General features: G+C 31.0%; 2 protein-coding genes, 1 long non-coding RNA gene and 2 other non-coding genes across 5 annotated transcripts; 2 read left to right on the top strand and 3 right to left on the bottom strand.

Annotated features, from left to right (window-relative positions):
* Positions 1–6,289: 6,289 nt before the first annotated feature.
* LOC107360759 (uncharacterized) lies at positions 6,290–9,512 on the bottom strand. Its single transcript, XM_015927481.3, has one exon. The coding sequence runs from the start codon at positions 8,695–8,697 to the stop codon at positions 6,787–6,789; it is 1,911 nt and encodes a 636-aa protein (XP_015782967.2). The 5' UTR covers positions 8,698–9,512; the 3' UTR covers positions 6,290–6,786.
* A 3,404-nt stretch (positions 9,513–12,916) lies between these two features.
* On the top strand, positions 12,917–16,301 carry LOC107360257 (uncharacterized). Its single transcript, XR_001568259.3, has 2 exons — positions 12,917–14,984; positions 15,059–16,301. It is a non-coding gene; the product is annotated as an uncharacterized LOC107360257 (long non-coding RNA).
* A 187-nt stretch (positions 16,302–16,488) lies between these two features.
* Positions 16,489–16,562, bottom strand: TRNAI-AAU (transfer RNA isoleucine (anticodon AAU)). Its single transcript has one exon. It is a non-coding gene; the product is annotated as a tRNA-Ile (tRNA).
* Positions 16,563–17,452: 890 nt separating this feature from the next.
* On the top strand, positions 17,453–17,526 carry TRNAI-AAU (transfer RNA isoleucine (anticodon AAU)). The gene has a single exon. It is a non-coding gene; the product is annotated as a tRNA-Ile (tRNA).
* Positions 17,527–20,736: 3,210 nt separating this feature from the next.
* On the bottom strand, positions 20,737–23,460 carry LOC107360872 (protein SSUH2 homolog). Its single transcript, XM_089267442.1, has 9 exons — positions 23,218–23,460; positions 23,046–23,118; positions 22,455–22,584; positions 22,101–22,349; positions 21,823–22,010; positions 21,650–21,753; positions 21,557–21,593; positions 21,368–21,470; positions 20,737–21,296 (listed from the first exon to the last, which is right to left on the bottom strand). The coding sequence occupies exons 1-9, from the start codon at positions 23,264–23,266 to the stop codon at positions 21,150–21,152; spliced, it is 1,080 nt and encodes a 359-aa protein (XP_089123568.1). The 5' UTR covers positions 23,267–23,460; the 3' UTR covers positions 20,737–21,149.
* Positions 23,461–23,733: the final 273 nt, after the last annotated feature.

Genomic DNA, 23,733 nt, shown 5'->3' with positions numbered 1-23,733 from the left:
GAACCTGAATACACACCCGAAAGATAGCTACTTTTTGAGTGCGAAACCTTTTTTGAAAAATCACTTACGACACAATTTTATATGTTCTCGGTATGACATTGATTGTGAGATTAGTACATTCAGGTTATATTGCAATTGCAAGTCCTAATTGACAAACGATTATCGGCATTATGGTTGCTCTTAATTTTTAATCAAAATTTAATTTTCAATGTAACTCTGCAACAGATTCTCTGGTTAACTTGTGTTCTCCTTCTATTGTGAGTTATTATCATCATTTTGTTTTCCGCAAAACACTGGATAACCATTCCCTGTGGTTTAATTTCATCACTTAATCTTAAACTAGTCTTGGTAAAGGTTGAACGAAAGGGAAAAGTTTTTTTTCATGGTTTACATGATTAAACGTTGGAATAACCACGTGAAAAGGGAATCATGAGAGTTACAAAGCAAAGTTAATAAAGATAATTATCAACATTATATTTTTCACATGACCATTAAGAATGCATTATTTTAACAGGAAAAGTTAATAATAATATGAAACAACAACAAGAGTAAAAACATTAAAAGAGCATTAAAAGGCTTACCCAGAATCCTGCAATTTTCATTATCTTTTCCAACTCCATGCTTAGATTATCTCATGTCTGTTTTTAACTCCCAGACTCTCGGTCATCCTCTAAACAATATATATTTCCCTGGATCCATTGCATATCAGATTTGAACCAGAAAATGAAAAAAAAACGTTTTCCCTCTATTCATTATAAACAAGTCAAGACAAAATTCAACAAAACAAATTATCCAAGTTCATTCATTCCCAGGTTAACATCCTCAAGATATTTTTCAGTCTCTAGATAAGTAATGATGATACACTTGCAACAAGTTTACTTGATAAGCTTTCATCTTAAGTCTATTGTTCAAGCTTGTCCACTCATCGAGTATTCATTATAACGAAATGATAAAGAATGTCATTTTGATGATGAAAAGAGATGCAATTATTTCAATGAGAAACAATCTTGTCAAATGAAATACAATGCAAAATTGACATAATCGTAACATTGTTTGTGCTTCAAGCCTTTGTCATGTCTGGCTATTTACAGACTTTTTTTCATCACAAAACTGGCCAGTTGAACTAGTTTATATCTCAGTCTTTGGTAAACATTGTCTGACCAGATTGACCAATCGATAGCAAAAATCAAAATTACTTTAAAGTCCATCCCAAAGTTAATGCTGCTATTAAAGACTCTTGGGTCGTAAAAATATTGCAACATTTTCAATATTTTCAATTGATGACATTTTCCATGAAATCCATTGAATATCATGAAACATGATTAAACTCTTTTCAGAAGTACAATCACTTTTCAATTACCAACAAGGAATTAATTAGTGAATCTTGTGCAACTCGCAAGACTAAATGTTAATACAATTGAATTTTGTGAAAAAAAAGTTGATGTTTAATTAAAAGCAACATTTAACCGTCAATTTTGAACAGTTAAATACAAATGATTGCTCAAAGGGAAACCTTATCCATGTACTTGTGATAATTTTCATCTGTATATTAAAGATAATAAGCTCAATTTGATCCTCTTTTTTGAACCATTTTTCTCGTTGTTCAATCTTGTTAAATCATGGCAACAATAAACTGATTTTTATCCTGAAAATTGAATCATCAAACAGGGAAACTTTGCATAAAATGAAGAGAAAAGAAGAGATTGAACCACAAAATGGAAAACCAAATATTTTTGTCTTTTTCTTTGACTACTTTTTTTTATTCCTTGTCTATTAACCATTTAAGGTTACCATAACTACTTGAACATTAAAAGTTATTATGAATATGTATACAGAAAAAGGTTGGATAAAAATGTTGTATAATCATTATCATGCTTGAATCAATCATAATTTGAAGCAATTGTTGGAAGACCAAAATTGAAATGAAGTAAAGCGCAAAGAAATAAAAAAATGAATAAACATAAAAACATATAAACAGAGTATAAACATGAATATGAAGCAAATGAAGTAAAACTGACTGCAAGAAAATATAAACAGAAAGAAAAGTTCTTAATCTTTTCAGGGTTACTCAGAAGATGATTATATAATCAATGTAATCAATTTTAATCAATAATGATGTTGATAATTGTGAGATTACTTTTCAAGATGCTTATGCTTATTACCGATTCGAAGGTGAAGAAGAAACAAAAGAGAAAAAGAAGAAAAAATCAAATCATCATTTCAAGTTGTTATAGTAATGAGTATTTTAATTTTTAATCATAATACTATTAAACATGGTTACACTTGGAACAATTGAGTTAGTCTTCTCATGTTCCAAGATAATCATCATCGCCATGAGGAGCATCGTTAATTTTCTTTCATTGGAAACTAAAATATTGATTAAAGATGGAAATTTTCATTTCTTTTCCATTCATTCTGCGCCTAATTTCAGTTGATTAATAATATTATGCTTGACAGAAGCTACCTCAATATAAAAATGACTGATTAGTCAAAGTTTAGAGCACAATTTCGCAACATCTAAAAGTTCAAACATTTTTTGTAATGCAAAAGAGAAGAGTGAAATAGAAACACAGTGATGTAGATAATTAGTTCACTTACCTATGGTATCTAATGAATGATTCGCAGTAATACAGATTAAGAAAATGATTTTTTACTGTTGGACAATCCATGATGCCGATAATGAGGAAAATATTCCGATATTTGAATGAAGATATCACAAATCGTGAAAAAGTGTAAGAGGTTTGAGTACTTCAAATAGACACAAGTGACTTATTTCAAAATCGGCGAAAGTAAAAATATAACACAGAGCATTCACTTGAAAAAGAACTGTTATCGGTTATTTGCTTATGTGCGCACCTATACTTTAATTGTTACCATCATATTGATCGCACATAAAATAGATTATTTAAAGAACATTGGTTTTATAAACTAGATTGGATACGGTGAATTTGATGATTTTAATTTACTAGTAAAAAGTATAAAACCTAGATGAAGATCTCTTCAATATCACTTATATATACGTTTCATTTCATTTTCGTTTCATTTCAAAAATGAAAAGCCAGAGTGGCAGGCCTTTTTTGGATATTTTATAATTATATAATCTTATAAGCATATAGAGAATTAAAATTAAAATCATAGTCTCACATCTAGGAACCATTTTCAGATCTGGAATTTCCTGTAATAATTTCTGCTTTTCACGGGAAGCAACAAATAAAAAACATAGAGGGAAAATAGTATAATAATTAATTTTCACAACTACAATAATTGCATTAATAACATAAACAATTATACAAGCACTAATCAATATGATTAAGCAAAACTTTTAACGCATTTAATGGAGATAAAGCTATGTGAGAAAGGGTCAAAGATTCTCTTTTTTGCTGTTGTTTATTTAGGAAAATTGATTTGGATGAAATGGCCATTAATTATATTGCATCAGTACTATTATTCATGTATAAACTTTAGGTTAGGTTAGACTTTAAAATTTTACCAATGAACTTAATTTTAAATTATTTTTGCAAATGCAACTGTCGCTTGTGGTTAATTTTCTCTTTACTCTCTTTTTCTACTGAATTCTTGTAGTAAATAGAAACTGAAAAGAAAGTAAATAGTTGGTTTACAATATTTTAATTAAATAAACAGTCACATTTGAAAGGAAAATCATAAAAGAGCTTAATAACAGCTGAAGAAACAAGATAATTCAAAAGTTTGAAGACTAAAATATCATCTATGTACAACATCAGATCTTGGAGATTTCAATATTTAAGAATGTCAAAATTCAACAAACCCAATTCAACAATTTAGGTGACTTAAAGGTATGATCAATATTATGTTTGGCTCAAATAAAATTATTTCGGAAAGTTTTTTTCAATTTTTATTTCATTATTTTCATTTATAATGCAACTTGTCACCATAAAAATTGATTACAAGAAGACGGTTAAAATTGATTATCGATACTAAGTTTTTCGAATTCGCAGTATATTATAATATTGCCCAATTGATTAATCACAATTTCATTTCCTTATTTCTTTTCAATAAATTTTTAACTTGCTTATGTTTTAATCAATATTGTGCATGTGTACTTTAATTTTGACTTGAAGGTTAAACTGCACCAAAACTAATGTCCATTGTATTTTGAAAAAGCATGACAAATGGTGACCATTATTTGGACAATTTATCGATTCAAAATGAAATATATTTTCAATGTATTTTTTGTTTTATCTGTGTTCATGTTTACCTGTTTGAATGATCACTTTTGATATCAGTTGACAATTGAACAGTGAAGGAAGAAATGAAAGGAAATAAAAAACTGGTTAAAACTCAAATATCAAAAGTGTTGACTTACTTGACTTTTAAACTTTGTAGTTTCTTGTTCAATCTTAATCCAGTGTGTTGACAACCACTGAAAATATCACAATTAGTTAAAATATTGAAACATAACAGTTAACATCAAGACACGTTGAAAGGGTTGAACAACATTTGATGGATGATAAAACAAATCTCAACCAAGTCGATTTTTTATTTTATATCCACTGATTGATGCAGTTAATTTAATCCAAAAGTTTGAACAGTTTCAATAGTTGAATAGTTTGCAAACAAATGTACACTTAAACACACAGATTGAAAGTTCACCAAAAATGAAGTAAAAATGAATCCAAACAAAAAACTAAATATAAAAAAAGTTGATTTAAAGTTGAATCATTTGTTGTTATTTTGGCTTTAATTGTAATAACTAGTTTCAATTGATGAATCCAATGGTTGAGTCAGTTGCAACACAAAAACAATGATAACAATAATGTTAATAACAAGTTCACATGATATTACAGGAAAAAGAGGAAAGAAACGACAGAATCAATGAGTAAATGAAACTGGGAATGGAAAGCGATATAAAGTAAGTGATATGAAATTTTCTGGGAGTTTCAAGGAGTGAGTGAGTCAATGAGTGGAAACGCATAGAAGATGAAAAAAATAAATAAACGTAAATCGTAGTTGATGATGAAAGATCATGCGTATTCTCATGAAACTGAAAGGAAAATAAGAGTCAAGAAGATTTTGCCATGAGATGAAGATGATGAAATGAGGAGAAGAATGATGAAAAGACTGGAAAAAATTAGAAGCATAAGAGTTACAGTGAACTTCTGAACAGTGAACAGTGATGAACTGGGAGTGAAACAGAAGAGAGAAAAAAATCCTGAAAATGATTTTCCTTTTTACTTATCCTTTCTCATCATATTTTTGCTTCTCTTTTTGCTTTTCCTTAATTTGTCAGTTATTATATAATTTTTGTTTCTACTCTTGTCTAATTTCAGATTGAATGATTTGCGAATCGATATCCATGAAAAACTGGCATTTTTTGTTGCTCGATATTTGTTGCTCTTTGAGTGGGTGAACCTGAAATGAACATTTCAAATGCTCTTCTTTTTTCACCTAATATTTTTGTTCTCAGTTGAAATTTTTCCTCTCTTCTCAATCAACTTTCCAACATGCAAATCGCATTTTCAATAATAATGTTCAGGTAAAAATAATTATCCAAAAGGTAAAATAAAGGATTGTTAATCAATAGATTTACGCCAAAAGAGATCAACCTATTTTTAACCTTTTTTCACTTCTCTTTGTTTATCTCACAAAATTTTCATGTCAATCTGAGATTATCAATGAAAAGATGAACAAAATTAATCATATTCTTCTCATTGTTTTCACTTTTTTCCCCTGTTTTCACCTTTTCTTTCTTTTTGGAGAAATGAAAATTAATGAAAGGTTCCAGAATTTCATGATTGAGACTTTCAAAAACATCAACTTTCAGTCTAATGATATTATCGTCAAAGGCAAATGGATTCAATCAAAGTTTTTGAAATACTTAAAAGGTTGGTTCAAAGTTAGTGAATGTTGAGTTGAAAAAAAAGGTTGCTAGTTGAATGGTAATTGAGGCAACAAGCGATTTTCATATCAATTTCATTTCATTACAATTAACTGGGAATAAATTGTCTTTCTTTCAGATGATAATCAGTCATTTTGATGAGTGTAAATCAAGTGATTTTTGGGACAATAACATTATACTATTAGTTATCATTATCATTGAACTGTCAAATTTATTATTCAGCGTTGATATCAAATGGTCATACTTTTACACTTTATTTAGACTCTTTAATGCTAATATTATGTCAACCGTTTTCTGTTATTCTTGTCCTTTTCATTGTTGCTTTTTGTCACTCAATTTGATTGCGTGTTTGATTGTCAATTTGGTTAAATCAGTGATCTTTGTAAAAATAGGTAAGAAAGCAGAAAAATGTTTCTCAGTCAACATGTTTGCATATTTATTGTACACTTTTTTTAATAAAATCATCATTAATATGTTAATCTTGACAGTTTAAGTTTAACTTTAAACAAATCAAATTACAAATTTTCATATTAAATTTGGTTGATAGTAGGAAGGGAACAAAATGTTAATCATTATTGAGTACAAAATGGTTAATAACAGTTGACTTGATTGACACAGCAACCACAGTTTCATTGACATCTTTTTCACATTTAATCATGATTGGGAATCCTTCGTGATTTTATTAGTCTAATTATCATATTTAATGGGAAACAAAATGTGTCCAGTGAAAAAAAGTGATCAATAAATTATCTTGTCTTTCAAGCGAAATGGTTTGCTCCATTAAATGGTTAAATTTTTGAAGATTGTGTAAAATGAAGACGGTTGAGGCAATGAATAGGTTGAAATGGATTCACAGTGGTCATGATTGTTTACCAAAGGCTTGGATAGTTGAACAATTTTCGAATTTTTCATCTATTGCTGTTCAAATAGATTGGCTTTATTGGCGGTATATTGGGTATCCGGTAGAAGGAAAAACTTTCATCAGTCAATGATTTCAATAAAGTATTGGTATAAATGAATCTATCTGATCGATGATTAGTTGATGATTTACTTCCATTAAGTAGATTCTTTTGGTGATTCCAATTCTCTTGGGATGATCTTATGCTATCCATGGGTTGTGATGGCTGTTGTGGTGGTGGTGGCTGTGAATAAAAATGACCATGAGAGTGAACAAGATTATTACTTGATGAATAAATTTGGTGGGATTGTTTGGCTTTTGCCTGGTTTTGTTTACGGTTAGGTTGATGAAGAGGATACTGATGGTTTGGATGGTGAAGAGGATGATAAAATGGACGAGAAAGTAAATGTGCATGTGAAAGGTAATTTGGGTTTAGATGGACAAACGATTGGGCACAAAGAGATTGATTTGAATCGTGTCCAGAATATTCAACGGAACAGCCATTTCGATTGATGGTTCCTATCCTGTTGCCCAGTGAAGGTCTTTGTCGTTGCCTTCGACGTCCTCCTTCTCGACCACCAAAACGTCTTCCTCCAACTGCATCTCTTAGCTCTCGTCTCATTGTATCACATCCATCATCTTCATCATCACAGTATTCATTGACAATACCATCATCTTCATCATCGTCCAGGTCAACACCGGTTCCTCCCGAGGCATCACCTTTAACCCAAGACAGTTTAATCAATTGTTTGGCTTTGGGTGTAAACATTACAAGGAAAACAATCAATGAGTTTACTTGTAAACCAAATCCAGTGAAAGCATCAGGGCCCGAATCATGGGAAACCAAAGAACCAGTTATCCAAGTTATCCAGATAAGGATTGATGCAAAACCTGAGATGGCAATGAAAAGTGCTTCACGATAATTTTCCCGATGACGACGGATACGAAATGATATTATTGAAACAATGGTGAGAAGTAAAATATTGTATCCCAGGCTGTAGTAATAAGTGTCATTAGTTGACAGGTCAGAGCAAAGGGTTGGCTGTTTAGTTGAATAATGGTATAATGATGATGATGGATCGGTGGACGATGTTACATTATTTGATGGTAATGATGTTGAACTAGTAGATAGTAATGATGAAGATGAAGAGGGTGACGAAAAGGTTGGCCAAAAGTTAAAGTGATCCCAGAAAGCAGGGGAAGTAAAGATTCCTTGAATACTGAGTATTATTTGAGTGGACATGATAAAGAAGAGGAGTAAAAATTGATAGAGTAGAGGAAGATAAGTTCCCGAGTGAAGGCTCAACAGGAATATACTTTTCACTAGAAGAGTACCAAAAATCAGGGAATAACCAAGACCCAGGCCAGCCTGGTTAAGGGTACAAGTTAAATGGTTGGGGGAGAGTAGGGTTGCAAATCCGTGGAGAGAGGTTAAAAGAAGGGCCAGAAGAAGAGTCTGCCCAAGGAATAGTTGAGGTGGTTTAGATGTTTTACGGTGGACACGAAAGATCACTAGGCTTTCAAGCAACAGGATAAAAAGTATGTTGATGGAGGACAAAGTTAACAAAGGTATGACCCATGATTCAGATCTTAAATTTAAACCTAAGGCTTGTATTGGTATCCATGATGAAGATTTTGTTGTTGTAACCAGTGTTACAGGTGATGATCCATTGATTATGCTTGAGTAAAGAGTACCATTAGTGTCAAAAGATGAATTGGTCAGAGAGTTGGCTGGCATTAGACCTTTGGCCTGCCAATCAATCATTTTTGAATTCACTGACTGTGCACTTGTTGTTGCATCAGATATCGGTGAAGATGTAGTACCAATTGTGGTTAAATAACTAGTTAAATCCAATTTATTGCGATACTGTAGACACTGGCCATTCACACATGGATAAAGTTGCAAATCAAAGAGACCCATTAGCCTTGTTTAGGAAGAAATAAAAACGCAAATTTACAAATTTACAACTCCAATTGTAACCAAAAACACTTTAAACGGACAAAAGCTGGCACATTCAACTCATAATTGTAATTGACAATAAACAATTAATTACAATCAACATGTTAACAATAGTCTAGCTGAATTTAGATTAAAAATGGTTATCGAGAAAAAAAAGCCAAACGATTACAGTTAATGTAGCTGTACAAGTTCACATGATGTGATCACATGGGTAACACAAAGCGTATAGCATTACGTTTCTTGTCAAATCCTTTGCTTTCCACCAAAACCATGTAACATTAAACATAACACAATTAATTAATAATATTACTTGGAGCAAGTTAATTATAAGATGATAATTAGATGATGATTGTGTTGACAGTAAAAGCTGGATAAAATGAGGTGATAATTTATATACATAAATGAAAAAACACACACGGCAAAGAGGCTAGAAGGGAAGAAACGTTTTCTAGTTTATAAACAAGAAATGTTATATTGATAAATGGTAAATCTTTCACTGTATAAGATTCAAAGAAGAGTCCAAAAATGAAGATGAAGAGGAGGATGATTGTTGGATAACCTTGCCTTTTCTCACCTTACAACATATTGAAGGAAAGTTACCAACGGACTAGTCCAGGGTCAGTAACTTGACTTATAAAACGAACCGATGAACGGACTAACAAAGACTAAACTCATTGGAATAGAGAAAAGTTTAAGGGTGAAAAATGGAGGGAGAAGTGAGAGAAGAGAGAGAAAAAGCTACTCATCATCTTCATCTTCATCTTGCTATTCAACATTCAATTTAGAAAAAAAGAAAAAAAGTTCAAGAAGAGAAGAAAAAAAAAGTAAAAACTCTTTTACTCAGTTAGGGGTAACTCAACTTGTAATTTTCAGTAAATTGTGACAAAAGTAACGAGTAAAAAGATGATTACCAGAAGGATAATTATCATGGAAACCCAGGACGATATTGTTGAACATTTTTACATGAAATATCAACCTTTTGCTCTTTTTGTAGCCCCATAGACTTACCATTAGGTGGGCCAATCTTTAACCTCCTTTTTGCTTCATCTTCTTCTCTACCTTTACCTTTCTTTGACCAAGGTGAAATAACTTTCAACTTTAACTTTTTTCTTCCCTCAGGCTTTTTTAGCTGTTTACCAGGGTTCATGCTTGTTACAAGCACTTTTACCTTTTCCATGTAAAATATTATCAAATATCTTCTTTGGCTTTTCATTTCTCTTTATCTTTTCTTTTCTCTTTTTTTTCTCTCTCTCTTTTCCCCTTCTTTACCTGTACCTTTTTACCTACACTTTTCAAGCAAAACATGGATACATTTAGTAATGGCTATCTACTGGATACATAAGTCAAGCCAAAAGCCTTTTGTTGTTGAATGTTCCCTTACAATACAAGATTAGTTTAAAGTTGATTTTTTGTTAGCATCTCAACATTTTTTCCTCTTCTCATCTTTACCTGTAGATCGGGTAACAAAGCTACAATTTTTTTAAAGATATGCATTAATCTTGCAGTCTACCTAAAGTAGTGTTTAGTAACCACGAACAAACGATTCATTCGTTGGCTAATTGTAGGTTATCAACAATAATTTTGATCATCACCTTAAAGATTCTCAATGTTATCTGCACATTCTTTCAATTACATCCATAGGTGATCTATAATTCAGCTCATTGCATTGATGATTATGATTAAAGATTGTTACTTAAAAGAGATAAAAAAAGTCACGCAAAATCTCAGCCAAGTTTATGTACATTTTCAACCCACGTATTGAGACTTCTCCGGTTGGCAAAGTTGACTTACTAGACCAAAAAAGTAACATAAGACAATCAATTTTATGAACATAAAATCATCACTTTCATCATCACTTTCATCATCACCAACATCATCACCAACATCATCACCAACAACACCATCATGGTCATGACCGCCATCATCATAAGTCTAGTGACTAGTCTTTAGTTTGATTAGTCCATAAGTCTTGGTCTCTCAACCTAACAAGTCCCACTTGTCCCATCAAATGTAGCTCAAGAGAAGCCTCTTGTCTGTGAAGTAATCACTTTAGTTTTTTTCATCATAACAAGTTATCTTGGTCGTTGGCTCATCACTATCATTGTGAATTTGTTAGCCCATTATAACCTTGTTTGCTATTTATATTTCAATTGACTTTAAACACTCTCTATCAGTGCTACCCATCGCGTTCAAGAATCACTGAGGGTGGCAACTATTGATTTGTTGGATTATTTGATTTTATCTACAGAAAAAGATAGTAATTTGATTTATATCCATTTTGAGTGCAATTTTTGTGTGAACCTTTCTCTCCTTGTTTTATCGCCATCCAGGCAAATTTTGCGCATAAAAAAAGTATAAATAATTTCAACTCATTTATTCAGCACATTTCTTCTTTTCCATGCATTTTATTACCTGAAACATGGTTTATTACCAGCAAATAGATTTTTAATAAAAATCAGATTAGATAATCATTTTTTTCAGAAAAGGTTAACCACATTGTTGAATCATTTAAAATCATGCCTTTAATAAGCTGTCATGGTCTTCCAATTATACAATGAACAATATCTGATGAAAATTTTCAAAATCAACTAACAACGTTTCTTCAGGTCATTATGTATTAGCTTAACAGTGAAAAAGCCTTTCAAAGCCAATTTTGAATCAATTCAAAGTGAATTGAGATTCAATTGATATTTTATTGCTTGATTTCAACGTTAAACACTTGAGCCAAGTGCGTTCACATTAGAGGCAAATGAATCTCTGGATTCAAAACTGTGATTTGACTTGTTCATTTGATCCAACCCATGATCGCGTTATCCAAAGCATATGACCATTGAAGACGAATAATGAGTTAGAAGAGATTTTGTCATGTTTAGCTGTTTAATTGAAGCTCATAATGCTATCCATTCATTTTGACAGTCAATTCAAGAGCAACTGTTAAGGTAACAAAAGAGACTAAGGTTGATACCTAAAAAACAGCTTATCAATCAAAGATACTATCAAAAATAGGAGGAAAAGAGAAACAAAGAAACAAATGGAATGAAAGTTGCCAATGTAATTCAGTTAATCTCAAAGGATTAAAGGTTCGAGTGAATCTAATGTACAACTAAATCTAAGAAGTAGCAAGATAAAGAGGTAGAAGATGAATGGAAGAGGGAACAAAAAAAGATGAAACTTGTAGAGGTTTTTATCATGAAAATGTTATCCATTTGAAGATTGGTAGGAAAAAGGTTAAACAAAAGCTAAATGCAATACAAAATAATGACATTGAGCAAGTTTGTAACATTTTCAGGATAAAATATGAAACTATTGAGAGTGATTTCGAAACATTTGACCATTATTAGGGAATCCATTGGGCAAGATTGGACTAGAAACTCATTAATCCATGTAAAAATGGGTCAAGTTTAAGCTTAAATGTCCAGAGTCCAGCAAAAGGCTAGAAAGTTGTTTCATTTAAAAGTGAAAATATTGAGCTTCCTTTTGAAATGTTTGTTGAAACTGTCAAACCTTTTAACAATAATAACGTTTGAATCACGCAATCAAAGGCCTTTTTCATACTTTTACTTGTTAACACTTTAAAACCAATCTTCAGGTCAAAATTACCTGCAATAATAGCGATATGTAATGTAATCATAATCTCATTTATAGCAAGATTTACTCTCTTTTTTTGGCTGTGAAATGTGAAAACAGAAAAGGCCTCAAAATTTTAGAGATAAATTTTGCTTTTAAAACTTGTTGATTGCTATTGACTTTGGGAATTGTTATTACAATAAATTGGCAATAATTTAGCTGAAAGTGTTTCCCTTCTGAACAATATTACAACCTTGAATAGCTTCTTACCTCATCATCATCATCAATCTCATTTCTTACCTTTCTACTTCTTTGCTGGCCACCCTCAAGAGATCGCTGACCGATTCGTGATAACATGATGAAGAAAAGGATGAAATATTATGTGAATGATTGACTGATGAATGCAATAATATTGAAAACTTGTTGCGTTTATTATTGTCTTCAAATGATGTTGATGTAAATATGAACAAACCACCTTGAAAGATGTGATAGCCTATGGTAAAGCATGCAAGAAATGGTAAAAAGTTGAAAATTAAAAGCTCATTTCAACCTTTTTTTCAATGATGTGCACAAGGAAAATCAATTGTAACAAGATTTGGATATTTACCTTTTGTTTTCATTTTTCCAATCATTTCATGTTCCAAATCAATTTTAATTTTGTCAATTTCTGGTCACAATTACAAGCTGATTGTCCTGGGTTGGTTCAATGTTTGAATAAATCTCAGAGTCTAGAGACAACCTTTTAGCTCTTCATTTGCTGATCCAGTCTATAAACTTGAAATGGATTGCTTCTGTTTTCAGTCTTTGATCAGCATGTAACATTAACGATTTCAATTATCTGTATGACCATTAAAATGGTGACCCTGTGTTGACCAGGGTGATGAATGGAGGGAACCAAATGAAAAGTATATAAAATAGCTTTCTATCATTGTAAATAAAAGGGTGAATTTAATGATCAGCAAAAATTTAATAACATTAAAGGCAACTGTTGAAGGTAAAGTTTTTAATGGGTCTTAAGAAAGTATTAAAACGATACATGATGATGTTGATGATGAGAAATGATTTATCAAATGAAATGGATTATTTATCAAAAAATATGTTTTTTACTCTTGCTTTTATACTTTTTTTTGTATTTTGTTGCTATTGAAAGGTCCAAATGTAGGTTACTTTAAACATTTTGTTTTACCTTTACTTTTAACCTTAACCATTGTTAACATATAATTCAATATCATTTTGATAATGATCATAATAATGATTTTTTTTCATGTTTCACTCTCTCTCCCTGTAAGTCATGGTTGTAACATTAGTCTATCTCTTGAAACTGAATCTTGTCTTTTGTTTTTCTTTTCCTCAGGAATATATTCAAACATTTGCCTGGTTCAATGATTTTTTTGTTGCTTTATTTTTGAACCTCGGAAAAACAGTTTTTTTTTCATTTTCACCAAACGTCTAGTGGTTAACCATTTGCAGTTAATTTACAATTAATATTGTCATTTTGATTCAGAGATGAATGATTAAGTGGTTGGTAAACATGGTTTGAATTGTAAATATTTTAATCTCATTCTAACTGGGAAAAGGGTATCTTTTTGTATCTCCCTCGCTTCATCTATTGGTTTGCTTTGGTTGGTTACTGGTTGTTAACGAATAGTTATGCACGTTAACGGTTTTTTTTTGTCTAAATTTAAATTTTATTTTTCTTTTGTCTTTAGATTTTTTTTTGTGTTTTATCGTTTAATGATTATTATGTTAATATTTGTCTAACAGTTAATTTAAATTGCAAATTAATCAATGTGATCACTGGGAAAAAATGAAGTAAATACAGTTAAAATGGTTAAAGACAAGGACAAGACTGTGAGGTGTTGAGTTGGTGGCAAAAACAAGGCGACAACCTGATTGACAAATGTGTCAACCTGTGAAATGCACATTACAAGAACTTTTACTTATATTTATTGCTGTTAATAGATTACATTCAAAGCAAAAAAGAACCTATTTAATGGAAAATCTAATCGGTTGATGGTTATGGTTCGTGGTAATGATGAAAATGGTATAAACATGGTTTCACTTGGTATAAACAGTCAAACTAGAGAGAAATGAAAAGATGATGATGTTCAACTGATGTTCACAGCCAAATATCAACATTAGTTACACACACATACACTCAGAGCCACACAACTTTACCAATATTTACCTTTTTTGTTTCTCTATGTTTGAGCAAACATTGGCTTGCAGCTATTGTATTATAATGCAAAACCAAACAACAATAATAACATCAACTGTAAATAGATTGATTTTGGTGAAACAATTTCATTTCTTGGTTTCTCTCGTCTTTTTTTCCAACCAAGCCAACAATATTTTTCTTATTCTAGCATGAATACATGACGATTATGGTGATGGTGTATGAAAGAGCTGTTGATCCAAAGAGAGGGGATGAAAGAAAAGACTGAAACAAGTCACACAAGATATGGAAAGTTAATGGTTATGGCAATGTTGGTGATACACATCTTCCATCAAAAGGATGGTCAAGGAATCAAAAGAAATTCAACTTGCTTCTTCTCATATTTCCAATTTTTTTTCTCCTTTTCTCTACTCAATGGTAATGCTGTTGATGTTTTGGATGGAAAAAACTTTCAACAAAATCTCTTGTTGATTTTGTTCTTGGCAGATTCATCATCTCTCTTTTGGTTTGTGTTTATTTCATCATCAGTTTCCTTCTTTCTTTTAACATTTTTTTTTCTTTTTTTTCATCATTTCACAGTCTTGCTATGATCATCATCTTGAATCGTCTTCAATATAAACCCTTCGTTGTTGCTATAAATGTAAACTGTTGTGAGTCTGTGAAGAGCTTAGAGGATGGCAAGCAACAAAAAAGTTGATTCGGTCAATGTGAAGGAAAAAAAGGATGCAAAATTTATTTTGATTACCCTGTAATTCTGAGAAAGATGAAAATTGAGAATCATCAGGTTTGCATCGAGTTACACCAAGATGCATCTACAATCAACCAAATTATATATTGTTTTTTCCCTACATTCCGTGTTATTAAGCTGGAAAATGGCAAAGAAAAGCTTTTAACAGGTTACGATGAACATGATTTGGTCTTCTTTTCATTATTATTTTTTTTTTCATCACTCCTTTCCACTTGAAGATGATAATGATGAGTTGACCGTTTTATTTTTGACTCTCAAATGCAGTTAAACTCCCTCACATGGCATCCTTCAAGTTCACACTCAACTCTTTTCATTATGGCTTGAATCAATGTCTGCTTATTGACATGAAACTTACCATGATATACAAAGCGGAAATATCATATCTTATTAGCTTTGTTTTTTCTTCACTCAATCTTCTTCTTCATGTTGGGCCAGAAAAGTAATATAATTATGATGTGGTGATAATAATAATAATGATGAATTGGTAAAGTATCAATCATTTGATAAAGATGAATGTAGATTAGTTAGTTAGATGAAATAAAGGTAATTGATTGTTTAACAGAGGAGGATCTTTGTTGACACTGTTGGAACCAATCAAGTTTGGTGACCTCCGATCTTATAATACCCATTATCACTATTATTACTATTGCTTTTATCATTATCATTATTTTTCACATTTTCATTCTCATGTATCTTCCTTGCCACCCTAACACAGCATGGGCATTAACTTCTTTGCCGGAAGTAATTCGTCAGTTATCAAAAAAAGGAGAGAAGAGGAAAAAAAATTATCAATCTAAAAGAGTAAGAAAAAATGTCATCTACAGACTCAATTACGATTAATATTTCCAATGAAATGAGTAACCTTATTAAGATTTTCCATATTCATGATTGGAATACTTTGAGTTGAACTCACAGTTTTAATCAGATGATTGGTTGGACAAAGAGAGACACAGTTTCATTTGAACGTGTCAACAATTTGCCTACATTTGAAGTTTCATTAAAGTAACTGACAAGCTACATAATAGACAAACAACAAAAATGGATTTCGATAATAAAGTCTCAGCTTTTTAATTTTCCCGACAAAATCTAACTAATTAACGCTAAGAATAAAGCTTATAATTAATTAACAAGAAACTAAGTTGGTTGTTGAAACTCATGTCAAAAACAATCTAAAAGACAAATTTCATGCGACAAAAGTGAAAAACATTGTCAAGAAGGTTCCATTTAATTTGCTTTTCCCAAACTCGACAAAAAATACACTTGGCTAGTATGAGGGTCGAACTCATGACCTCCGCGTTATTAGCACGGCGCTCTAACCGACTGAGCTAACCAGCCATTTACATCAATTTAGTCGATTCCATTAAACATTTAATTACTGATCTAAATGAATGTTTGCCCAAAACTGTTTTTTGAAGAATCGCTTTTTTTAATTTAACTTCTCATCAGTGGTTATTTTTATGAGTTGAAATGTTCAATTGAACGATAAAATTTGTCGATATATCGACCATTTTTTCTGATCATTAGAAAAGTGAATTCTGGAAATCTGTGTTTTGATTTTCAGGTATTTTGGTAACCTTTATGTTTTGTGTTTTGAAATTTGAGCATTTCTTTAAAGCTTTTTCCAATTTTTACAACAAAATTGGTTGACTTAAGATTTCACTTTCAACTGATTTAGTTGATTTTAGTTTTGCTAAATTGAAGGAAATTTTGCAAATTGAAACTTTACCAATAATCCATGATAGAGATGAATCGATCAATGAAAATCGTGACAACTTTTTTATTGGATTGATTGTAAAACCTTTTTATTTAATGGTTCAATTGATTAAATAGTGAATATCGATTTAATCGTTTAAAATTCAAGTCAACTCTTGAATGATATCATCAAATTGACTTTACTATTTAAAATTGTTGTCAAATTGAACTCTTAAAGGATGAAACATTCAAGAGAATAGGAAAAAATTGCCTAAAAAGCAATTGTTCAGTCAATGGATACAATGCAATGACAAGAAGCAAAAAGCTTTCACTATCATTCATCTGGTTAATCTATCTGATAACATTGAGTCATCTCAATCACTGAATTCATGAGTTAAGCTAAAATAAACTCAACAGGGGAAGCTCAAAAGATGGCGTTCAGAATTATCTTCAGCAATTCAAATGGAATCCAATTAAACATTTTCAAATGTTTATTGCTTTCAATTGAATAATAAAATCACGTCCACATAAATGGCTGGTTAGCTCAGTCGGTTAGAGCGCCGTGCTAATAACGCGGAGGTCATGAGTTCGACCCTCATACTAGCCATGAATATCATTTTATGGCACTAAAATGACCTTAGATTGGACGAGCGATTAGAAAAATTGATTCTGGCAAAAGCTCTGAAAATGAAAGTCAATCAGAGGATCTTGTTTTAGATTTCAAAATTTGAGGTTTTGAATGATTTTACTTTTTCTAGACGATTTTCATTAAAGGTGTTTAACAATGATCATTCAATGATTTAATTTCAATGCCAATCATTAAATAATATGGTAACAATGAGATAATTAAAGCGTATTCTTGTTTTCTGGAAAGATGAACCTTTAACCGGTTAGATGTTGACTTTACCCTGAAAAGCCTTAAGCAGTTGACTAATTAACAATGTGCAATCAAGAAGTGACAATTAACATTTAAATGAAAACCAGGTAATTGGGTTGGTAATGGTTTTGAGGTGAACAGAAGACGAAACTATCAAAGTGATTATTGATGTTCAAGTGTCGAGTGATTGAAATTGAATTGTTACAGATAATTAATAGGAAGACAAAGATGAAATAATCATTTTAATGGTTAAATCATTTGAAATTGTAAGTAAAGCCAGAGATGATTAAAATTATAACCCGAAAACAATGAATCTTGTTGAATATGAAATGTGATTATCTTGAGCTTCAGTTATGCAAGATTTTTCATTAAATCAATGATTTAATAATGATAATAAGTAAAATAAATGACTTGCAGTTACCCAAGTAACCGCAATAATTAAAAGTTGCAATCAATTTTTGGTTAGTTTGAGCTTCTCATCATCTAGTTAACTAGAAAGCTGTGGCTCTAGAGTCTAGAGATGATGAAGAGATGAAAATGGAGACTAAAATGGGTCAAGAAGATGAACATGAAATTAGCCTTAGGCCTATCAAGCTCTGTGTTCAACTTAAGGTTAAATTGAGCTTGGGTTAAGGTCAATCCATAGACGTCATGACCGATATTTTTTAATGTAAATTAATAGTTTCACTAACTCTAATTATACACTTTAAGCCTGACAGTTGTTCAGTAAATTGTATTTTTTCAGATTCCTATTTGCTGCTCCAACATCTCAGAATAAATTTAAAGGTTAACTTACGGATCAATTTTTGTGGGTAAACAGTGATTATCAGGGTTACCTTGTTAATCACTTTACTTGATTACATTAAGATTGTCCATTTGATTGTTGTATTCACTGTAAACTTAATTATTGAAATTGATGATCATCATTATAACCCAGATGTGCTTCAAGATAAATCGCAATGGTTTTTGGGTTTCCACTTATTAATGTTTCTGGTTAACCTAATCTTTAATTGAATTAATGTTTAAATAATTTCTCAATTTAACCTGGTTTTGGGTTAATTTTAAAAAATTTCAACCAATTCTGGTTAGACTCTTTTTTGGGTTTTACTTTCTGGTTTCATCTTTTTATTTGAAGATTTATTTGATGCTTTTTCTGGTGATTTATAATGGCATAATTAGGGTCGATATTTGAATGAAATTTGTGGTGAATGACAATTGAGATGAAATCAAAGGTTGGATACAATTTAATTGGCATCCATTTAAAGTAATTGATTTGATGATGATGAGCAAACAAAAAGCTATTACTGTTGATCTATTTATTCAATTTTAGTTGAGCAAAGGTTAAGGTTACTGTGAATATTGATCATGATGAGGATGAAGATACTTTTTTGGTTTGCTTTTCAATTTACAAATGGTTGAACCTTTTTTTCCCATTGGTTTGAATTGTAAATCAGTGAATGAATGAACAATCAATTAGGCAAATAGATCAGATGAAAATCAAGAGGAAAAAAAACAGATTGTACAAACATGATTAAAAAACAATTTTTCATTCCGATTGCAGATTTTAATTAGCTTAACGTTATTTTCACAGTTAATCGTTATGCACCTTGTAAATGGATTGGGTTTTATACAAATGCTGCCATTTAAATTCAGTTTTCAGGTAAAATATTTTCTAAATTTAACGAGATAAAGTATTATAATTGAAATAATAATGAATGGTTTGAATGGAAATAATTTATTAATATTAATATCAGATTAAATGCTAGTGTTAACTTGATTTTCCCTCTTCACTTGTCATTGGTTTGCTTTTTCTGGCTTTTCATTGGTGAGTTAAACAACAGTTTTGTATACAAACTATTACAAAGAGTACTTTTTGCTTGTATAATGATCCTTTTGATTGGGATCGTGATCTAAGTAAATATTTGCCTATTATGAGCATCATTTTAATTCTCATCATCATCATGATACTCATCAACATCATCAACCTGAATCTAAGTATCATCAACCATCGGATCATTTCTAGTTAACCATTTTATTAGGAAAAGTAATTGTTGGTGATTAAATTGAGAGACTACGTAAGGAAAGGTAAGTATAGATGATCTTGCAATTTTGGCCTCTTGTTTTTTAATATCCTATTAATCTTACCTTTCTAAGTGACTAAATCTTGTTTTAGTCCGTCTTTCTAGTGACACTACAAGGTAAGGACAACGGTGGAGATGAAAAAAGATGGTGATGATGAAAAAGCGATGAAGATAATGATGGAGAAAGAGTCTCGATATACATTTATTTATCATTTTTACCATTAACTTTCTCCTTCTGTTAACAAGGTTGAAAAACTGCATAATCAAAAAGTTTAACCAATGTTGCTTGTTAAACGAGTCAACTTGAACCTAAGACTTTACTATTATCATTATTATTGAGAGCTGAAATTCAATTTGATGATTGATTCAGGATAATCCATCATAAACTCTATCAGCTTCATCTGCAGCAAAATAGAAAGCTTTCTTGATTTTCTTAAAAAAACATCTAATTCTGTTACATGCTCTACGAATTATCATCTTCATTTTCATTTTAACTATGTTTAGTTGCTTTATTATTATTATGTGCTTGTGTGAAAGTTACCAGTTTATCATCTGTTAGCCATGGCCTCACCTATGGGCCTCAATTGAATGCTCAAAATATGAAATGATTGAGCTATTTCAAGTATTAGCCAATGGATAAAATTACACTGAAGGAAATACGCGAATGACGGTTCGGAGGGTAAATTTGAAAGATGAGGAAAACCAGTTCTGATCAAATTTTCATTAAAAACTCTTATCCGATTCATGTTTTTATTTTCCTCTTCACAGATTTTCTTATGGATCATCTCAAATTCATCCACTTTCCTGTGTAACCAGAATCGTTTTATTCCAACTTGTTTATATTTTTTTGAGATTACTCTTGCAAAGACCAATTTAAGGACTTTAATTAAGATACAACAAAAGTAAATTTTGTTCATTTTGACAACAATTAGAATTTCTCAACAGAATTATAGAAATATTAAAGATATTAATATTTGATGAAGATGGGTTTATGATACGTTTAGAGACTCTTATTTAGTGAAAGCAAAAAATATTGCTTTACAATTCTTTCTCTGTAAGCCACAATTATTCCTGTTGTTTCTTTATCCATACCATGGACCAACCATGATCAATACCATTTGTCAGTGGTTCTGGGTGCCAAAAACGCCAACTTCTTCCAAAATGGGAAGCTTTAAAATTTTTTCAACGATAAAGTTCACTTACAACTGTGTAAGTAAAATTTAAATGAGTGAATACCCGCAAAAGCATAATTTTTGATTGTCAATCAACTTTTCACTGGATTGTACAGCCACAGCAACACTTTTGCTGGTAATGAGGTGCATAAACGGTTTTTTCATTTCCAAAGACCCAAAACTTGTTTGTACTATTACGCCAAACATATGTGACCTTAGTTATGGGAATGCGTTGGATTCGTTGTTTCTGTTGGAAATAAATATAAAGATAGAAATGAATTACAATTGAATCACAAAACATGATAAGGAAATATTTACATGAGCCAGAGGTTTTGCTTTTGAAAAATAACGAGCAATATGTTTATTTATGAGATCAACGACACTCTTATTTTCCTTATCTCCGAGTAAATATCTGATTGGCCTAAACACGAAAAAAAGAAATGAAACAAATTAAAATGTGAATATTTCGGCAATGAAATGGACACGATGAGATCAAGCTACACTTACTTGATGCCTAATGATCGAGTGATAGACATAAAACACGAAAGATTGAAAAACAAATTATCAAATGCGATGCTTAAATTTCACTTCAATACTTACGATCATTGATTTCGTCATAAACCAATTCTCCTGTAGCTTTTTTCAATATGTCTTTGGGAATGTCTGATGAATGTTCAATTAAGCTACTATCAGTATAATTATTCCTAAAAACAGAATATAGAAAAAAATAAGTGATTAGTAAAACGCTGAAGTTATCTATTATACATACTCACCAATGGACAATTAGCTGAACGTAGCATTTAATCTCTCCTGCCTCTGAGCAAATTGAGCAGCCATGAATACCCTTGCCTTTACAATGAGCGCAGGTAACTGTACCGGAGAAACAATGAACACACATTTGTCGATCTTCACCTGAAAATCCAAAAGTATAGCCAGATCCATTACAAGTATTGCAAGTCATCTATGGTGATGAAAATCGATGAAAATTTTATCAGAAAATATTTACAAGGAACAGTAAAAATCTCAATCATTACAAGTAATAATCTTGTACCTTTCCTTTTCCATGACAAAATGCACATTCGATTCGTCCAGCACCACCACAATCAGGACAAGCTTGTAACATCTCAGTATGTGGCATAATTAACTTGACATTATGGCGATCGAATTGTCGCAATGGGTCAACTGTTATTTCCCATGGATCATAACATTGCTTCATTAATGGACCATCAATATGACCGCCAGCATAAGGTTCATAAGACCAACAAACTTGTCGATTTTCAGTGAATGTTTCCAATGAGTGCTGTAACATAGCATAAGAAAAATATAATCCGTAATTAATATTAGTAAATAGAGAACAATTAATTTTAAGCTTTCTTTTGTAAAAATAACAAAAAATTGAACTTACTCGATAAGCATAAAATTGCTCCATTTTGATGATTATCATTTCCTTCACGACTCCTTTACCATAGCATATAAATTTTGAAACATGATTGAGTAGCGCTTCATAAACATCATTCTCACTCAATTCCAAATTTCTGTTGATGAAATAAAACAGGAAAACAACAATTTAATATCACTTAATTGTGTACAACGGTTCTTGCTACTAATCTACATTCAAAACAAATTTATTCAATAGATGGCGGCTGTGAAAAAAGGATATCGACCAATTTTTGTAAACAAATTCAAGTGATTAATCTAGATTTTATCAAATTAATGCATTTAACTACCAAATCAATCAATGAACTCATGCTCGATTTCAAGATTGATTTGATGTCCAATTTTTAAACATTAAATTTTGTATCAATTTAATATTTATAAATAACCATTTACCATATTTGCTTATTAAAGTTGGTGGATCGATTAAAAGTCATTGATCTTTTAAACTCTCGTCCTTTCATTTTTTATTTTTTCTATTGAATTCAAATGGAATGATTAATGAGCATATTTCATGCAAATTAGTGTTCGTGCATTTATTAATTATTGTTTAAACTCTTACCCAGAGAGTGGTAACTCTAATGGCTCAGTGTTTTGCGTTATCGCTGCATCGTAAGGAGGAGGTGGTAAATCAACTTGAATGGTTGAAAAAATAGAATCAAAAAGATCACAAGAAAATTAATTGATTTAAAAAAGTACAATATTTCCTGTAAATCGATGATCAAGTTTGTTACCTTTTTTATCAAAATTACCAGGTTGACAATAACCAAGTATATTCTCCATGGACAATTTCACTCGAAAGCGTAATTGCTAAGAAGTTAACAAGCGAAGATCAACATTATAAGTTCAGTTCAAGATTATTTCATTTCTCAAAAAATGTAAACACAACAAATAATGAACATTATGAGCAAAAACAAGTGGATCAATGAAGATGCTTTTTCCCTCAAAATTCTGAAACTCATGAAATTCACATTCTTATACATTCTTAGCAAGTGATTGCGCATCCTATGAAAGCTTCGTCGTTTATCAGATTTGTCAATCATAATGATCATTATGAGCTTCATTCAATTGAAATTGATCGATTTGAAGGATTCAAATACGATCGGTATATTATTGTAAAATTAATATGAGCACTAAAGTGATTTACAAGCCTGATTAGACACAGTGATTGTAAATACTGGATATAAATGATATTGAAATTAATTCATAAATGTTGAATAGTAAATTTGTATGGATTATTTGAAGGAAAT

The sequence above is a fragment of the Tetranychus urticae genome, chromosome 2, assembly GCF_039701765.1.
Source record: "Tetranychus urticae isolate SD_2017Ah chromosome 2, NJAU_TeUrti_SD_1.0, whole genome shotgun sequence".
NCBI lineage: Eukaryota > Metazoa > Arthropoda > Arachnida > Trombidiformes > Tetranychidae > Tetranychus > Tetranychus urticae.
Note: the sequence above shows the minus strand (reverse complement) of the source record. Positions and strands in the feature narration are given on the sequence as shown.

Bases quoted from the DNA above. Each gene is read 5' to 3' on its own strand.
- LOC107360759 (XM_015927481.3), bottom strand. From the start codon at position 8,697: ATGGGTCTCTTTGATTTGCAACTTTATCCATGTGTGAATGGCCAGTGT.
- LOC107360872 (XM_089267442.1), bottom strand. From the start codon at position 23,266: ATGGAGAATATACTTGGTTATTGTCAACCTGGTAATTTTGATAAAAAA. The intron at 22,585-23,045 runs GTAAGAGTTTAA...TTTCATCAACAG, and splicing joins TTAGAGTTACCACTCTCTGG to AAATTTGGAATTGAGTGAGA. The intron at 22,350-22,454 runs GTAAGTTCAATT...GCTATGTTACAG, and splicing joins AGCAATTTTATGCTTATCGA to CACTCATTGGAAACATTCAC.